The following is a 17,322-nucleotide window of genomic DNA, read 5'->3' on the forward strand; positions in this document are numbered from 1 at the left end:
ACCTTTTGACTGCTACAGGAACAAATCACATGAATTATAGAATGTCACGAAACAGAAATGTTTTTATGCAAAGCTGGAAAAAGAAATGACCACTAGTTTGGGAATAGTCAGGACAGCATCCTGAGTCTAACCACTTCTAAGCCCCTGAACTGGTATCAGAGGCCACCGTTAACCACTAGGGCAGGATTTCTGGACAGATGGCTTGACTGAGGACTACTGATCACCATAATCAGCTGGCTTTGTCTCTGTGCTAAACCTCATGGCATTATAGCAGTTCTATGAGCCTGGTATCTCTAGCTGAGGAACAAGATGCAAAAAGGCAATGGAATGCAAGGTAGGAATGCTACGCAGATCTGGGTATGCTTGATGTGAATGAGTACTAAGAGAGCAAAGAACAGGCCAGAAATGCAGCTTGATCTAGTTCATTAGTTGGACTCATGTCCCTGAGTGCCAAGTGTCCTTCTGACAGTATTACATTGATGGTAACTGTTGCACTTCAAGGTGCAGCAGTGAATGCAGAAAGGATATTACTACAGGGACAATAAACAGGAGAAAGGTGTACTTACAATTGTGAACAACATAGGGGATGAAACAAAGATACCAAAACAATTGAGGAATGAATCAGAAATTGAAAATTCAAAAGGTGATCCTCCAGTAATCAAATTGAATACTAAAGAGATGCTTAAAAGGTGACATAACGTAATACTTTCCCTTCCAGAAAACAAGGTGATCCACTGAGGCTATTACAGAATCATAAATTGACTGTATACACCAAGAACAACATCCTCTGCTCTTTATGATGCTAAGGTAGGAGAAGTATTACCTCTAAAACAACACTTGGTCAGGCTCAATTCAGAAAAATTAGCTCAGATTGGGAAAGAGAATAAGTTTATAATGGACAACAAGCAGTCATGAACTGAATCATAGCACCTGGAGCTCACTTAACATGTCTGTATTGTAATCAGGTGAGTTACGAATTATTTGTATTAATTATCACAAAATAAACTCAGTACACAAATACAGCCTCATATATGATTCCAAGATTGGAGGACTGAATTGCAGGAATTGGATACTCTCAATTATTGCTAAAGGGATATTGTCAAGTTCCAGTAACCGATATTACCTTGCATCTATCAAATTTTTATAACACCAGATTCACTTTATCACCACAAAGTCAAGCCATTTAGAAATGAAAAAATGCGAAAGATATTCTAACAATTAACCAATAAAATCATTAAAATGCTATACAACTGTAGGGTTTACATCAACAATTTGGCTGTTTTCAGTCAAGAACATGTACACCACCTGACTGAACTGAGAGATCAGCTACAAATGCCAATTTGATTATATATCTCACTAAAGGTGAATCAGAAAAGGGAAAAAAGGTGACTTACTTGGGTCACACAGTGGGTGAAGGCCAAGTAGCACCTAGACAAGTAGGTTTTTCCTATGCCTAAGGTAAAACAAGAAATTTTGCAAAATATGTTGGCAGGTGTGCATTTTATTGCAAGTTTGTTTGAACTTCAGCTGCAAATGTGTTGCTGGTCAAAGCACAGCAGGTTAGGCAGCATCTCAGGAATAGAGAATTCGACGTTTCGAGCATAAGCCCTTCATCAGGAATAAGAGAGAGAGAGCCAAGCAGGCTGAGATAAAAGGTAGGGAGGAGGGACTAGGGGGAGGGGCGATGGAGGTGGGATAGGTGGAAGGAGGTCAAGGTGAGGGTGATAGGCCGGAGTGGGGTGGGGGCGGAGAGGTCAGGAAGAGGATTGCAGGTTAGGAGGGCGGTGCTGAGTTGAGGGAACCGACTGAGACAAGGTGGGGGGAGGGGAAATGAGGAAGCTGGAGAAATCTGAATTCATACCTTGTGGTTGGAGGGTTCCCAGGCGGAAGATGAGGCGCTCCTCCTCCAGCCGTCGTGTAGTTGTGTTCTGCCGGTGGAGGAGTCCAAGGACCTGCATGTCCTCGGTGGAGTGGGAGGGGGAGTTAAAGTGTTGAGCCACGGGGTGATTGGGTTGGTTGGTTCGGGCGGCCCAGAGGTGTTCTCTGAAGCGTTCCGCAAGTAAGCGGCCTGTCTCACCAATATAGAGGAGGCCACATCGGGTGCAGCGGATGCAATAGATGATGTGTGTGGAGGTACAGGTGAACTTGTGGCGTTCATTCTGATTCACCTTTAGTGAGATATATAATCAAATTGGCATTTGTAGCTGATCTCTCAGTTCAGTCAGGTGGTGTACATGTTCTTGACTGAAAACAGCCAAATTGTTGATGTAAACCCTACAGTTGTATAGCATTTTAATGATTTTATTGGTTAATTGTTAGAATATCTTTCGCATTTTTTCATTTCTAAATGGCTTGACTTTGTGGTGATAAAGTGAATCTGGTGTTATAAAAATTTGATAGATGCAAGGTAATATCGGTTACTGGAACTTGACAATATCCGCCACAAGTTCACCTGTACCTCCACACACATCATCTATTGCATCCGCTGCACCCGATGTGGCCTCCTCTATATTGGTGAGACAGGCCGCTTACTTGCGGAACGCTTCAGAGAACACCTCTGGGCCGCCCGAACCAACCAACCCAATCACCCCGTGGCTCAACACTTTAACTCCCCCTCCCACTCCACCGAGGACATGCAGGTCCTTGGACTCCTCCACCGGCAGAACACAACTACACGACGGCTGGAGGAGGAGCGCCTCATCTTCCGCCTGGGAACCCTCCAACCACAAGGTATGAATTCAGATTTCTCCAGCTTCCTCATTTCCCCTCCCCCCACCTTGTCTCAGTCGGTTCCCTCAACTCAGCACCGCCCTCCTAACCTGCAATCCTCTTCCTGACCTCTCCGCCCCCACCCCACTCCGGCCTATCACCCTCACCTTGACCTCCTTCCACCTATCCCACCTCCATCGCCCCTCCCCCTAGTCCCTCCTCCCTACCTTTTATCTCAGCCTGCTTGGCTCTCTCTCTCTTATTCCTGATGAAGGGCTTATGCTCGAAACGTCGAATTCTCTATTCCTGAGATGCTGCCTAACCTGCTGTGCTTTGACCAGCAACACATTTGCAGCTGTGATCTCCAGCATCTGCAGACCTCATTTTTTACTGTTTGAACTTCAGCACTATTGTGGCTCGGTGAACAAATTTGTCAAAGAAAGGCAGAAAACTTGAAGGGACTCAAAAATGCCTTTGACAACTTATAATCTGCGCCGATGACTGACAGGTTTTAGCAGTGTTGTGTTATGCGAAGCCACTCAAGTTGGTTGTTGGTACCATTTTACGACAAGATAACAAGATGAGAATCAAACAAGCCATCAGTTTTCAAAGGAACTGACTACATATCAACATAAATACTTGACAGTGGAGAGGGAGACACTGAATCTTGTGTTGGCTCATCATTTTGAAATAGAGATTACCAACAATGTGCGCAAAATGATTACTTCTAACAAACCACAATTCTTTGATTATTTTATGGAGAAAGCTCAGGTCAAGATTGAAATAACACCTCAGAGGCTGGCATGTCCTCACCAAGTCATCTTTTATTTACACATGCATAATACTTGACACTGGTCTAGCTCTCTCAAAGCAGAACCTCTGACACTCCTCTTTACATCTGTCAGCTAGAGCTCCCTAACTGGCTGAGATTAACAGCCCTAATCAGGGAACTCAGATCTCACTACAAATCACTACATCCTTTCCCTCTAAGTCAAGCCTGTTCTCTATCTTGTAGTCTCGCTTGGGCTTTTTTACACCGGGTCCAGTTTCTCTGACTCAGCTTCAGCTATGGGCAGCACACACTGGACCATAACCCATCTCTTGTACCTGAAGCGTCTCGGAAGAAACTCTGCATCAGGTGAAGGTGTTGAGGCTGTGACATCTGCCATGTCCATCTCAGACTCCAAGGTTTCTTTGACGCTACACAGTGGGGAAGAACCCACAGAATCCAATAGCCTGTCCAGCTGTCCTGAGGGATGGTTATGTTTTGTTCCTGCTCTGTTTGAGAGTTTGCAACTTTCCTGTGGTCCACGCGCTTGTCCAGTTACACATCACAGTAGACCAACAGGAGGCAGGAAGAACACAGCAAGACAGACAGCATCAGGATGTGGAGAAGTTGACGTTTCAGGTCAAGTTGCTTCATCAGGATTGGGTAGGAGTAAGGGAGCTCAGAAATAAATAGAGGGAAGGGGCTGAGGCTGGGTGAAATGTAGGTGGGACAGCGATAGGTGGGTGCAGGTCGGAGGTTATTGTGTAAGGTCAGTGGGAAAGGTGGGGAGGAAGATGGGCAGGTAAGGTCAGGTCAAAGAGACAGAGAGGAGAGTAAGGGCTGGACATGGGATGAGGTTCAGAGTGAGTAGGTAGTGAAGCTGGTTCTCCAATTTCAAGTAATTTTTCCACCCATCCCGTGGCTCCCTTTCTAGCCCAGCTTCTTCCCACCCCACTAGCTTTACTATCTCTCCACTCCCAATCACTTTCCATGTTCAGGAGGACATGTCATGTGAGATTGTTAAGCCTCACTTGTTTGTGATGATAACTGCTCCGCACAAATACTGTCATCACTTATTGGCCCAAATGTGAATGCTGACCAGGTTTTCTGCATGTAGGTACAGATGGTTTTGGTGTTCGGGATTAGCAAATCGTATTAAATATTGTGTAATCAACGATTAAATCTACGTTTAATCATATGAAGCAACTGAGGATGGTTGGGTCTAAAACACTACCTTGACAAACTTCCAAAGAATTAACTACTTTAACGAGTGGAGATAGCCCTCTCCTACCCATTCTAGAATCGTACAGACTTACATTTTGCAGAGTTTCTTGATGTCAAACTCAATTAAATATTGCTTTGATTCAACAGTAATCACTCTCACCTCATCTCTATAAGTCAGCTCTTTCCCCACCCACCAGTGAGCAGGTTATTGCTGTGTGTGTACCACTTGACTGGGGGCATTCTAGCGAAGTTCGCCGATGATAGGAAGTTAGGTGGACAGGCAGGTAGTACTGAGGAAGTGGGGAGGCTACAGAAGGATCTAGACAGTTTGGGAGAGTGTCCAGGAAATGGCTGATGGAATTCAATGTGAGCAAATGCGAGGTCTTGCACTTTGACAAAAAGAATAAAAGCATAGACTACTTTCTAAACGGTGAGAAAATTCGTAAAGCCAAAGTAAAAAGGGATCTGGGAGTGCTAGTCGAGGATTCTCTAAAGGTAAACATGCAGGTTGAGTCCGTGATTAAGAAAGCGAATGCAATGTTGTCATTTATCTCAAGAGGGTTGGAATATAAAAGCACCGTTGTGCTACTGAGACTTTATAAAGCTCTGGTTAGGCCCCATTTGGAGTACTGTGTCCAGTTTTGGTCCTCATACCTCAGGAAGGACATACTGGCACTGGAGCGTGTCCAGCGGAGATTCTCACGGATGATCCCTGGAATGGTTGGTCTAACATACGAGGAACGGCTGAGGATCCTGGGATTGTATTCATTGGAGTTTAGAAGATTAAGGGGAGATCTAATAGAAACTTACAAGATAATACATGGCTTGGAAAGGGTGGATGCTAGGAAATTGTTTCCGTTAGGCGAGGAGACTAGGACCCCTGGACACAGCCTTAGAATTAGAGGGGGTCAATTCAGAACAAAAATGCGGAGACATTTCTTCAGCCAGAGAGTGGTGAGCCTGTGGAATTCATTGCCGCAGAGTGCAGTGGAGGCCGGGACGCTAAATGTCTTCAAAGCAGAGATTGATAAATTCTTGATGTCACAAGGAATTAAGGGCTACGGGGAGAATGCTGGTAAGTGGAGTTGAAATGCCCATCAGCCATGATTGAATGGCAGAGTGGACTCGATGGGCCGAATGGCCTTACTTCCACTCCTATGTCTTACGGTCTGAAAGAAACATTCTATCACTTTACTAATGATTGATAGTACGAGGGCAGCAATTGACAAAACTGAATTTGACATGCTATCTGTAAGAGAGGGCATATCTGGGCAAGTTATTACATCATTGATACATGCCTCTACTGTAACGATACTGAAATAGCTTGGCTCAGGACATGGCTCATTCTGGACCAGGAGTTTTCAGTACCATCGCCAAGATACTGCCAAGACTTAATCTTTGCTGCATCCAGTGTCTTTCTACAGTTTATAAATTTACATACTCACTTACGAACAATTATACAATATGAATGACTTTGATATTCATCAAATAGTTGACTTCAATACATTTCAGCTTACAAATTTAAAATAATCATGAACGCATTTTAGAACTGCAGAAGCTATAAAGCAGTATTTTATGCAAAATAAAAGCAAAATGGCATGGACACTGGCAACGTAAAAAAGAAATGTCACAGATATTGTACGGAATACTGAACAGGCCTTGCAGTATCTGTGGGGTAACAAGGGGGAACCAGATATAACTTTTCAAGTTGATAACTTTTCATCCAAACCCACAGAACATTTGCAAGTTATGATGGGATTGAGTTTACTTTTGCAAATGACTATCAACTTGCAAATTAAACACCTAAAGCTACAGAGCAGGCTTTACAGATATCAAATGTACTGCGGGCTGTACAAAAATAGAAACACTGTCTCCGAAACAGCCTGCGTCATCATAATACTTTGCTGCATTAATTAGCACATTTTCCAGGCATTAAATTAGCACCCATCCCTGGCACAGAAATTTCAAGTTTTGAGGGTTTTTATTTTTAAAAACTGAGAACTGTAGCTGGATGTCAATTGTGTGTAGGTGTTGTGAAAACCTGTCAAATCAATCTGATAGGGATTAATTTGCATCAGAAAGCCATCTGTACTGTCAAAGACTAGACAAAAATTCTATTTGGGTATTTTACAACTCTGTGCAAATTAGCCATCAAAACAATTATATACATTATGTAACATAATATCTGAAAGTGATTGAAGACGCCACATTTTAAATACTTTCCCATCACAACAAATGACATGCACAACAGAAGGACTAAGTTGAAGACTAGCCTCATGTACTCACTTTGTTCTGCTCTCCAGATCATCAATGTAAGAGTGGCACATTGCACTGAACTGAGACACAAAGAAGTCATAGCGTCTGTGGTATGAAGCAGTGTCTTCCTCGATGTTTGCAAACTTGACAAACTACGAAAAAAGACATTTTTTTTAAAAAAGTAAGAGGAATTTGCACCAGTTTTGAAGGTTATAACTTGTCAGATGTTCCAGGGAGCTGTTGGTTAGACAGTCTGAATCAATGAAAGACCTGGAAGGTGAGACTGTCACTTGAAGTTGGGTTTCTTACAATTTAAGATGGTCTTATATGGACAATCAATGGGAGGCATTATGCTCTGAGCTGGAAATATATATGATTTTAATAGATTACATTTCTGCTGGGCTTTCCCACAGTTGAGTACCCCAAATCATAGCTCCTTCCAACTCTTAAGTTTACTAGGCATTAGCAACATACCAACAGGTTAGAATGCAGACAAATATCTGGTGAATTTTAAAAGTACAGAACTTGAATTAAGAAATAAAAGATGCAACTTTGTAAAATATGAACACCTAAATCATTTTTTTTCCACAAACACATTGGGACACATTAATCACCACCTATTCACGACTGTTTTTTCTTGTGAATCTATTTTGCTCCCAAAGAAAAACTTGACAAATTGAAAAAAATCTCAAATTACACATTGAGGAAATTTCCATCGACAGTTGTGAAAAACAAAACAGAAGATTTATCTATGTAATACAGAAACTCATATTTTCAAAGGACATCAGTTACAATTTTAATATACTGCAGAAATATCCATAATAGAATGTCTCATCTATATTCCTGGCATAAATTAGCTCAGGGTTATTCCCACAATGTACTCCTCATACCAATTAAATTGTATCCATAGTTAGAATTTACATCATTAAATTATCATTTTTATTTGTTTAAATATAAACCAAACAACAGATACAAATAAAGCTGAAAACAAACACAGATAAAGCTGAAAATTTAAGTTGATTTATTTCAAATAATATGTTCAACATTGGAATAAGGTCAAGGGTGGAGCATTTTCTGACCACTTAACAGCGGTAATTCTGCAAAAATAGTGTTGCCTTACGATGGCACTAATTAACATTTTTATGGAAAGGCTGTAATTTTGCCTGCAATTTTCAACAGCTATTGCAATCAACTTCAAAATGATGTCTCTGTATGTACAGAAGTTGAGCCCAGCAGTCGAGAGGTAATAATCAACACTTTCTCAGAATCTCCAATTCCTCTTTTCCACTGACAGCTGGCATTAAGTGTCTACTTATAAAATCTGTGATTGTACAAGTCTCATTAGTCATCTGTTACTTGAAATAATTAGGTTATGATCTTTCACTTTTACCAGCAGTCTTGAAGATGCTTTATGAGAAAAAGATAGCATCCCTTCCACCTACTGAGACAACAGTATTCAGTTACGGAGTTTACCATCAGACAAGACTTTAAACTATTCTCAGCTTGCCATAGTGTAGCTTCAGCTTTAACTGGGTAATTAAAAAGTGACAAATTGCAATTTTCAAAACAATATGTGCAAAATTGAACAGTAACCAGCAGTACAGTTACACAAATCAAGAGTTTCTCACCATTGCACAATTGGCTGTACTAAACAAGATTTTTTAAACAAAATGTTCATGGTGTATGACATTACAGGCAAGGCCTATACTGTATTTATTGATCATCCTTAATTATCTTTGAGAAACAACCTTGAACCAAAGTAAGTCAGTATAATGTAAATATATACCCACAGTGCTGTCAAAGAATAATCTGAATGATTTTAATCTATGATAGTGAAGGAGTATAGTATGTAGTTGCAAGTCAGGGTACTGGTACTGTCTACTCACATGAGGTCTTTCCTTTAATAAAAACACAGCCTCAATTTCATATTTTCTTTGCATTACAGCAAAAGACACGGATTTTTTTTAATGCAGTAAAATATGTGCAATCAAAATTTTGAAAGTTTACTCCACAAAATGTCTGGGCTTGTATAATCAGTTAAAACTAAAATATTTCTATCATGCAAATTTGGATAGTTTTGAAAAGCATAAAGACCTCTCATAATCCCGTGAAATTAGCATGCAATATGATGGAGAGGTTGTCACCCAGAGCTGGTGATTATGGATTTATTTTAATAAATGTAATAGCTTGAAGCCAATATGGAGCTTTTTGGACTTGAGGGGTTACAAAGTAAACTGGAAATGTCCTGGAATATTAGGCTATTGTTCATCTAATGAGAATTTATTTTTTTTCCCCTGTGCTTGTTCACTAAACATAGCCAATCAAAAAAAAGTAATAACTTTTCTTTCAGTAGTTGAAAATCCTGACAATGCATCAATTTTTCTCTTTCCATTGGAAACCCTATACAAAAGTAAGAAAATTACAATTTCAAAGCAGTAGAGTGTTAGCAAGTTAGAGTTATACTGTCAAGTCAATATTGTTCTCCTGGCAAGAGAAAAGAGAGCATTCTCTGCTAATTTGTATTCAAATGCTATTAGCATTTGTTGAAGAGCCAAAGAAACCATGTGCTTTCTGCTAAAAATGCACTATGGTAACCACCATTTTCAAAAGTTCTCAGACCAACACAATGCAGTTTCATTACTATTAGCAGAAGCAAAGAAACTCATTGCAACATTATTGTAAACTCATTAGATGAAACATTCTACAATCTTATTTAATTACAAGTATGGTTAAATAAGACTTGGAAAATACATATGTAACAATTACAAACATTAAATCCAACAAAGGCTGCTGTAAAGCCATGCAACCTTGACATTTTCTATTTTGCTGAAAATATTTGGGTATAGATTAAATACAGTATTGTTCAAGTTTTAAAAATTAGTATTTAGGATCTATCCCCGATGATGTAACGCCATTATCCACAAACAAAATATCTTCCTTGTATCTTAATCTCCTACTTTTTTCATAGAATTCCCAACAGTGAAGGAGGCGGCCATTTGGTTCTGCACTGACCCTCCAAACAGTATTCCACCACCCCTCACCCTAGACCCATAACCCCGGGGCTAATTAACCTAGCCTGATCATCCCTGGCTACTACAAGGCAATTTAGTTTGGCCACTCTATCAAGTAAAAAGCTATTCCACACACAGATATAGATCTTAAAAATTTACTTTAAACAAAATGTCAGCACTGCCACGTCACTGCTTCTACACAGGTTGCTAAGCAAACTGTATACTACATACTCACTCCCTTTTTTTAACCTGAAGGGGTGGTCAGGATTAATTTAAAAGCCAGACTGCATTAGTTGAAGGTATTAAATATTATTTTTCTGTCAGTCCAGAGTATGTTTTACAAAAATAAATTTCAAAAACAACTGATAATTGAAAATTTCAAAACCAACATTGAGGTATATGAGGAATACAGATAAATGAGCTTAAGAAATATAGCAATTCGGGGACTAAAAGGAATAATACAACAATTTGCCTACAGGCCGAGAGAATACGGTTAAATGGACAACTTTCAAAGAGTTCATACGAACATTGGTAAACAATAAGGCTACTTTCTGTGCTGTATGATTCTATTTTATGATTTTATGAAATAGCAGGAAAGAAAAAACACCATCTGTGAACGATGGCATCACTTGAGGAAGTAGTTAAAGTAAGTGCCATCTCTAAGTGAAGTCGCAAGAAACAGAAGGGTGAAGAAACTAAGCAGTCTAAGGAAGCAGATGCACGCGTACAGAGCTATGAAATTTGTCAGTAATTTGATAGATATCTACTGCACAAGGTAAGGAAGAAAAAGATGGTTTGGCACAATAAGTTTTATGAAAGCTTATAAAAAACTTGAAAAACATGTTATATGCTGCTTTTAGCATCACCTTCAACAGAATCTGAAAAGATTTGTTTTAAGCTGCTAGTGGAAAATTTGTAATCTCTATGGATAGCCTGATATCGAAATGTGATTTAAATAAACACACCTTCTCACAACACTTACCGAATTGGAGCCAAGAATTTGAAGCTCAGGTTCTCCAGACTCCAGTAGTTTGGCCACCATTTGAAGGAAGCTTTCAACAAAGAGGTTAATGCTTTGGGAATGACAAGCCATCAAAAGCTGGTCCAATGCCTCCATTGCAATGAAAACATACCTGCAGACAACAAATTTATCAACTCTATCATATAGAAAAACATACTGTTATTCCTCCCCCTTGCCTAAATGCAACATTTTGTCCTTTTGGGAAGGATGCTTAGCCATGGAAAGGATGGAGAAGGGGTTCTTCAATGTCAGAGATGGGGGGGCTTTAGTTATGAAGTGATACTGGAGAGAAAGGAAAATAAGAACAACTTTTATAAACAATTATTCATTATTTAGATAGAGTAGGGAAGAACCATGTTTTGATCAAAAGCTGGAGGGCTTAACAGCATATCATCATGAAAACATAAAGGTCAGCCAGCATCTGTGCAGCAAGATACAATATTTCAGGTTGGTTGATTTAGTTAATTATGTAGATACAATGAACAATCAAATATACAACATCTAAATAACAAAGACAGCATGTCACCAGAGTGTTTTCTCTTGCATAGGAACATAGGGATTTGGAAAGTGGAATGGAAATTTGACTCTGAAAGCAGACCAAGCAGGCAAAACCTTTTTGGCCAATCCATTTCTGGTGATCATTAGAACATACATATATTTTGCAAGAATTTAAATATTTGTTCCAGATTGTTTTCCCATATGGATTGCTGGTGGGGGTGGGCCTGCAATTTTTCACCTATCCATGCCCTTCAGTATCTTGCAATGAGTACAGGCTTAACTTGCCTTCACAGAATAAGCACTTCATTACAGGAACGAATGAGTCAAGTGAACCTTCTCTGAACTGCTTATATGTTTTTTTTCCCAATAATGGACACTAAAACTATGCACACTACTCAAAACAAGTCTCACTGATGCCATGTGGACTTGTAATAAAACTTCCTTAGTTTTATATTGCAGTCTTTGCCTTTCTAAATATTAATCTTTTTTGTGATTCGTATATCAGGATATCCAGATGCTGCAGAGTTCTGCAACATCTCTTTATAGTTTTGTTAATACTTGTTCATCGTACTGCCATCAGAGATTTCACAGCCTAAATAATAATAGCTTTTGCAGAGACCACACCAATGTATTTTGCTCATGGAGACATCTTTAAAAAAATAAAAACATTAACAGCCAATGGTGTTTAAAACAGGATCATGTTTAAACAATCAAATAACCTACCCATATCTGTGTCTGACAACATCCCGACTGAGTCGTTCCGCAAGATATTTCCCTATTCGATCTAGTTTATCTGGAGCCGAAACTGCATAGAAGGTCAGCTTCTCCATGTCAGCTTTGACAAGGCCATCCTAGCAATAAAAGACTGGATTGATTAATGAATGGGCTTTAAAAATGTTGTTACCTGCTCTTCCTACTAGATACTGACTTGGTGTTATGCACTTTACCCATAACTAGATTTACTAAAACTCATTTGTAATGCTCAAAGTCAAGGACACCCCCATTAGGGAATGTAACACTCATTCATTGTACAATGTGATATCTCTACTATGCATTTTGAAATGCAGATTCAAATCCCTCTCTACTCTAGATAATAAATTTTAATCTAAATATGAATAAGATGAACCCATGGAGATTACTAATTCTCAACCAATATTAGTTATCATCACTATAAACAGTTATAAATTATAACAGAGGTGCAAACTTTGCTGTTGCACAGATCTATTTTTTTTTTAAAAACTCAACAGTTACTTGCATACTGATAAATTTCATCTCCAACTCTGCAGACTGTGGCCACACAGCTAATCGGGTTGTTTTACCAAAATCAAAGTGATGAACCCATTGAAGACAGCCATATCTTAAAACATTATAATTGCCCAAATTTCAGCATATGTAGGAGAAAAAAATTGAACAATAGACCTTGAATTTCACATATGCAATGTAGTAACTCCTTCCACTGTCAACAGCTCAGAAGCACTACTGAAAATGTATTACTGGTTAAAGCGCAGCAGGTCAGACAGCATCCAAGGAACAGGAAATTTGACGTTTCGGGCATAAGCCCTTCATCAGGAAACGTCGAATTTCCTGTTCCTTGGATGCTGCCTGACCTGCTGCGCTTTAACCAGCAACACATTTTCAGCTCTGATCTCCAGCATCTGCAGACCTCACTTTTTAGCTCAGAAGCACTAGCCAGGATCAGCTTAATCAATGCTTTGGTCACTAGGTGGCATTATATCTCAATCAGTACAGACAGACAATCCTTTATCCAAAATTTTGGGGTCAGTTGTTTCTCGGAATGTTTCAGATTTCAGAATAAGTGACATTTTCACAGTGAAATTAAAAAAATTACCTAGCAGCAGACGCACGTGTCAATAGTATGAGCGCTGAGACACAATTGACGCCTGCCAGTACTGGGTCACACTGCCACGTCACATCTGAGTGACGTGGTTCGAGTGGGTGTGGAGTTGGGTCACCTGTTTGCACACCAAAATGGTACTCCACACTCCACAAAAACAATTTTAGATTTCGGAACTTTTCAGATTTCGGAAAAAAGATTATTTATCTGTACCATGTTTGTAAATACTGTATATCAATCTGATTAGAAGCAAAGCTATGCAAGAATATAACATTCTAAACTTGCATGATCCACATTCAGGAAGCATTCCTGGTGACATATATTCTACACTGTGTAGCACATTCCTAATAGTGGCATGCCGATAACTAACTCCTAAAGCTGATTAAAAATGTTTGGATTTAAAAATCAAACACATTACATCAAAGAAAACAAGAATTAAAGCAATCCTTGAAGCAGAGCATTGTGGGATGACCAAAGAAATAAAACAGAGTAGGCATGGATAGATAAAACAGACCATAACAGTGAAAATGTCAAATGATGTCAAAACTGAGGAGCAGCAGCCAACCCCAAGGGAACTAGGCTTGTGATCAAGCTATTGAGGCAAGGATCTAAAATAAGGAATTATTATAAAATATATAATAAATAAATAATTAAACATTAAGGTTTTAAAGTCTCAATTATTATTTTTGATATGTTTAGTTAATCCAAGTGAGTGAAGCCTGGCAGGACACCTCAATGCCTCAAATCCACATCCTTTGCCATGTAGGAAGTCCATTTCTCATCTCCTGAATAAGAACAGGAACTGTTGTCAGCTGAGGTTGGGGAGGTTGCAATGAGCTTTGGTTCAGACTTTGAGCAGCAATTGCCATTACTGAGATATGTCCACAGGGTAGAGTGCATGTTTCTGGAGGTCACCACTCCACAGCTTACGAGTGCAGGCAGGGAGGGAATGGGTGGCTACCAGAAAGAGAAGAACAACCCAGAATATAACACAGGAGAATTGAGTGTTGCAAGCATCAGCGTGAATGAAAAAAAAATCAATCTAGCACCTGGTGAATTTATGGCCAAAGCATAAATCTCCTTCTAAATGGCAATAAGTTTCCAAAGTTCAATCACTACCTCAAATATTAAAGATTACTCATGTTCTATCATGTGTTCAATTACATTCACCACAGTGCAGCATACACTGAAGAATTCCAATGCATCTCAAAAAATACTTGCTTTTAACCAATGAAACATTTAATTGATGATAGTGCAAAACAAATTCCAGAACTCAGTAGCAGGAGGAGTGATATTTGGTTAGAGATTCCAAAGGCAAGGTGATGGCAGACAAAGAGGGATTTATTAGGGAGGTCTGGAATTTTTTTAAAAATTGCATTAGGAGATAAAGATTCAGTGAAATTAACAAGAATAATAATAAATATATATGATTTAGCACATGACTACAACAGCAATCTTGATACAGAGTTTAGAGTCTGAACCTCAGCAATGTAGGAATCTTGTGCTTTTGTCCTATGCTCACTGGAATCTAAAAGAATGAGAGATCTAATGGAGGTGTATAAAATGCTAAAGCAGATGAAGAAGATAGACAAAGAGCAGATGCTTTTCCTTGTGGGGCAAACTAGAATGAGAAGCCATAGTTTTAGGTCAGGGGGGATAGAGTATTTATGAAAGCGATGATGAGGAATTACTTATCTCAAAGAGTCATAAATCTGTGGAATTAACCACTCCAGAGTGCACTAGATGCATGGACAGTACAAATTTCAGGAGCCAGAATTATAATTAGTAATGGCTTAGAGCATTATAGGGACTGGGAGGAAAGTGGGGTTGAAGCCAAGATTAGAGCAGTCACAATCTTATTAAATGGTGGCGCAAAGTTCAAGGACTGAATTGCCTAATTCTATTCCTACTTCTTTAGCTGTTATGTTCTTATGAAAACTGCATTCAGATCTATCATTCATGTGGATTTTTTTAACTCCAGAAAATACATTTCTATCAGTCTGAGAAAGATTAAAACTAGACTCTCTAGAGTCTAGAGAGAACATCAGTTGGAACATCAATATCTAATCATCTAGCTCCCCTCTATCAATGCCAAGTTGTTGAGGAAATGTTTGGGACGTAAATTTTCAAACAACATTTCAGGGCTAGCAGATCTTTGATTCATCTGAATTTTTGGATCCAAGAATAGAGAGAGGCAGATACTGGGTAAGAAATTTCACATTATACAAAATATATGGAAGCTCAGTAGGTCCTGATAAGACAGATGAAGGTCGATGACAGACTCTAATCTGGAATCAGCAACGTCCTTCAAGTAGTCTGAAAAAAGAATGTTTATCTTTGGCAATTCTTTCATGCCAGTAGACCAATGTTAAAATTAGTAAATGGGCATTAGTATGACCCAAATACAACTCATTCATAAATTGTCATTTTAACATTTGAGTAAATCTAAAATTATCTGCAGACGAAATACTGCTCCGGGTGACACTATTTTGTCTCTACAGTGATGGTTCATTTTTTTCAGGTGCATGTGTAAGTTTAAAAACAAGTGTGGAAGAGAACACTTCAAATATTAACCTGGGAAAACAATTCACCCAGGCGTATTTATCCACTAGAAAAACATTCACATATTTCAGCATACTTTAGCTGTGTAAGTGCCAAAGTTGTTGATCTCAAATCTTTGCTGAAAATGTGTTGCTGGAAAAGCGCAGCAGGTCAGGCAGCATCCAAGGAAAAGGAAATTCGACGTTTCGGGCATAAGCCCTTCATCAGGAATGAGGAAAGTGTGTCCAGCAGGCCAAGATAAAAGGTAGGGAGGAGGGACTTGGGGGAGGGGCGATGGAGATGTAATAGGTGGAAGGAGGTCAAGGTGAGGGTGATAGGCCGGAGTGGGGTGGGGGCGGAGAGGGATCAGGAAGAAGATTGCAGGTTAGGAAGGCGGTGCTGAGTTCGAGGGATTCGACTGAGACAAGGTGGGGGGAGGGGAAATGAGGAAACTGGAGAAATCTGAGTTCATCCCTTGTGGTTGGAGGGTTCCCAGGCGGAAGATGAGGCACTCTTCCTCCAACCGTCGTGTTGTTATGGTCTGGCGATGGAGGAGTCCAAGGACCTGCATGTCCTTGGTGGAGTGGGAGGGGGAGTTAAAGTGTTGAGCCACGGGGTGGTTCGGTTGGTTGGTCCGGGTGTCCCAGAGGTGTTCTCTGAAACGTTCCGCAAGTAGGTGGCCTGTCTCCCCAATATAGAGGAGGCCACATCGGGTGCAGCGGATGCAATAGATGATGTATGTGGAGGTGCAGGTGAATTTGTGGCGGATATGGAAGGATCCCTTGGGACCTTGGAGAGAAGTAAGGGAGGAGGTGTGGGTGCAAGTTTTTCATTTTTTGCGGTTGCAGGGGAAGGTGCCGGGAGTGGAGGTTGGGTTGGTGGGGGGTGTGGACCTGACAAGGGAGTCACGGAGGGAGTGGTCTTTTCAGAACGCTGATAGGGGAGGGGAGGGAAATATATTCCTGGTGGTGGGGTCCGTTTGGACGTGATCTCAAATCTTTCCCATCATATACAAGTTGTTCTATATGAAGCATCCGAGAATGATCGTTAAAAATACTATTTAATCTACACTGATAATGAAAGGCACAAATACCAAGAATTTGCAAAAGGTAATGATATTTGCAAAAGGTAATTGGGGCAGCACAGTGGCACAGCGGTTAGCACAGCTGCCTCACAGCGCCAGAGACCTGGGTTCAATTCCCATCTCGATTCCAGCCTCAGGCGACTGACTGTGTGGAGCTTGCACATTCTCTCCATGTTTGTGTGGGTTTCCTTGGGTGCTCAATTTCCTCCCACAGTCCAAAAATGTGCAGATTGGGTGAATTGGCATGCTAAATTGCCCATAGTGTTAGGTGAAGAGGTAAATGTAGAGGAATGGGTCTGGGTGGGTTGCTCTTCGGAGGGTCAGTGTGGACTTGTTGGGCCGAAGGGCCTGTTT

At 40.1% G+C, this 17,322-nt stretch overlaps 1 protein-coding gene across 4 annotated transcripts in view; it reads right to left on the reverse strand.

Annotated features, from left to right (window-relative positions):
• The window catches only part of LOC132814652 (protein EFR3 homolog A-like), a 159,759-nt gene that overhangs the window by 100,037 nt on the left and 42,400 nt on the right, over window positions 1–17,322 (reverse strand). For all 4 annotated transcript variants that reach the window (XM_060823556.1, XM_060823555.1, XM_060823554.1 and 1 more), the window contains 3 exons: window positions 12,212–12,339; window positions 10,952–11,102; window positions 6,989–7,110 (listed from right to left, as the gene is read on the reverse strand). In XM_060823556.1, the coding sequence (XP_060679539.1) occupies window positions 6,989–7,110; window positions 10,952–11,102; window positions 12,212–12,339 (401 nt within the window). The remainder of the gene's footprint in view (window positions 1–6,988; window positions 7,111–10,951; window positions 11,103–12,211; window positions 12,340–17,322) is intronic.

The sequence above is a fragment of the Hemiscyllium ocellatum genome, chromosome 4, assembly GCF_020745735.1.
Source record: "Hemiscyllium ocellatum isolate sHemOce1 chromosome 4, sHemOce1.pat.X.cur, whole genome shotgun sequence".
Classification (NCBI taxonomy): domain Eukaryota; kingdom Metazoa; phylum Chordata; class Chondrichthyes; order Orectolobiformes; family Hemiscylliidae; genus Hemiscyllium; species Hemiscyllium ocellatum.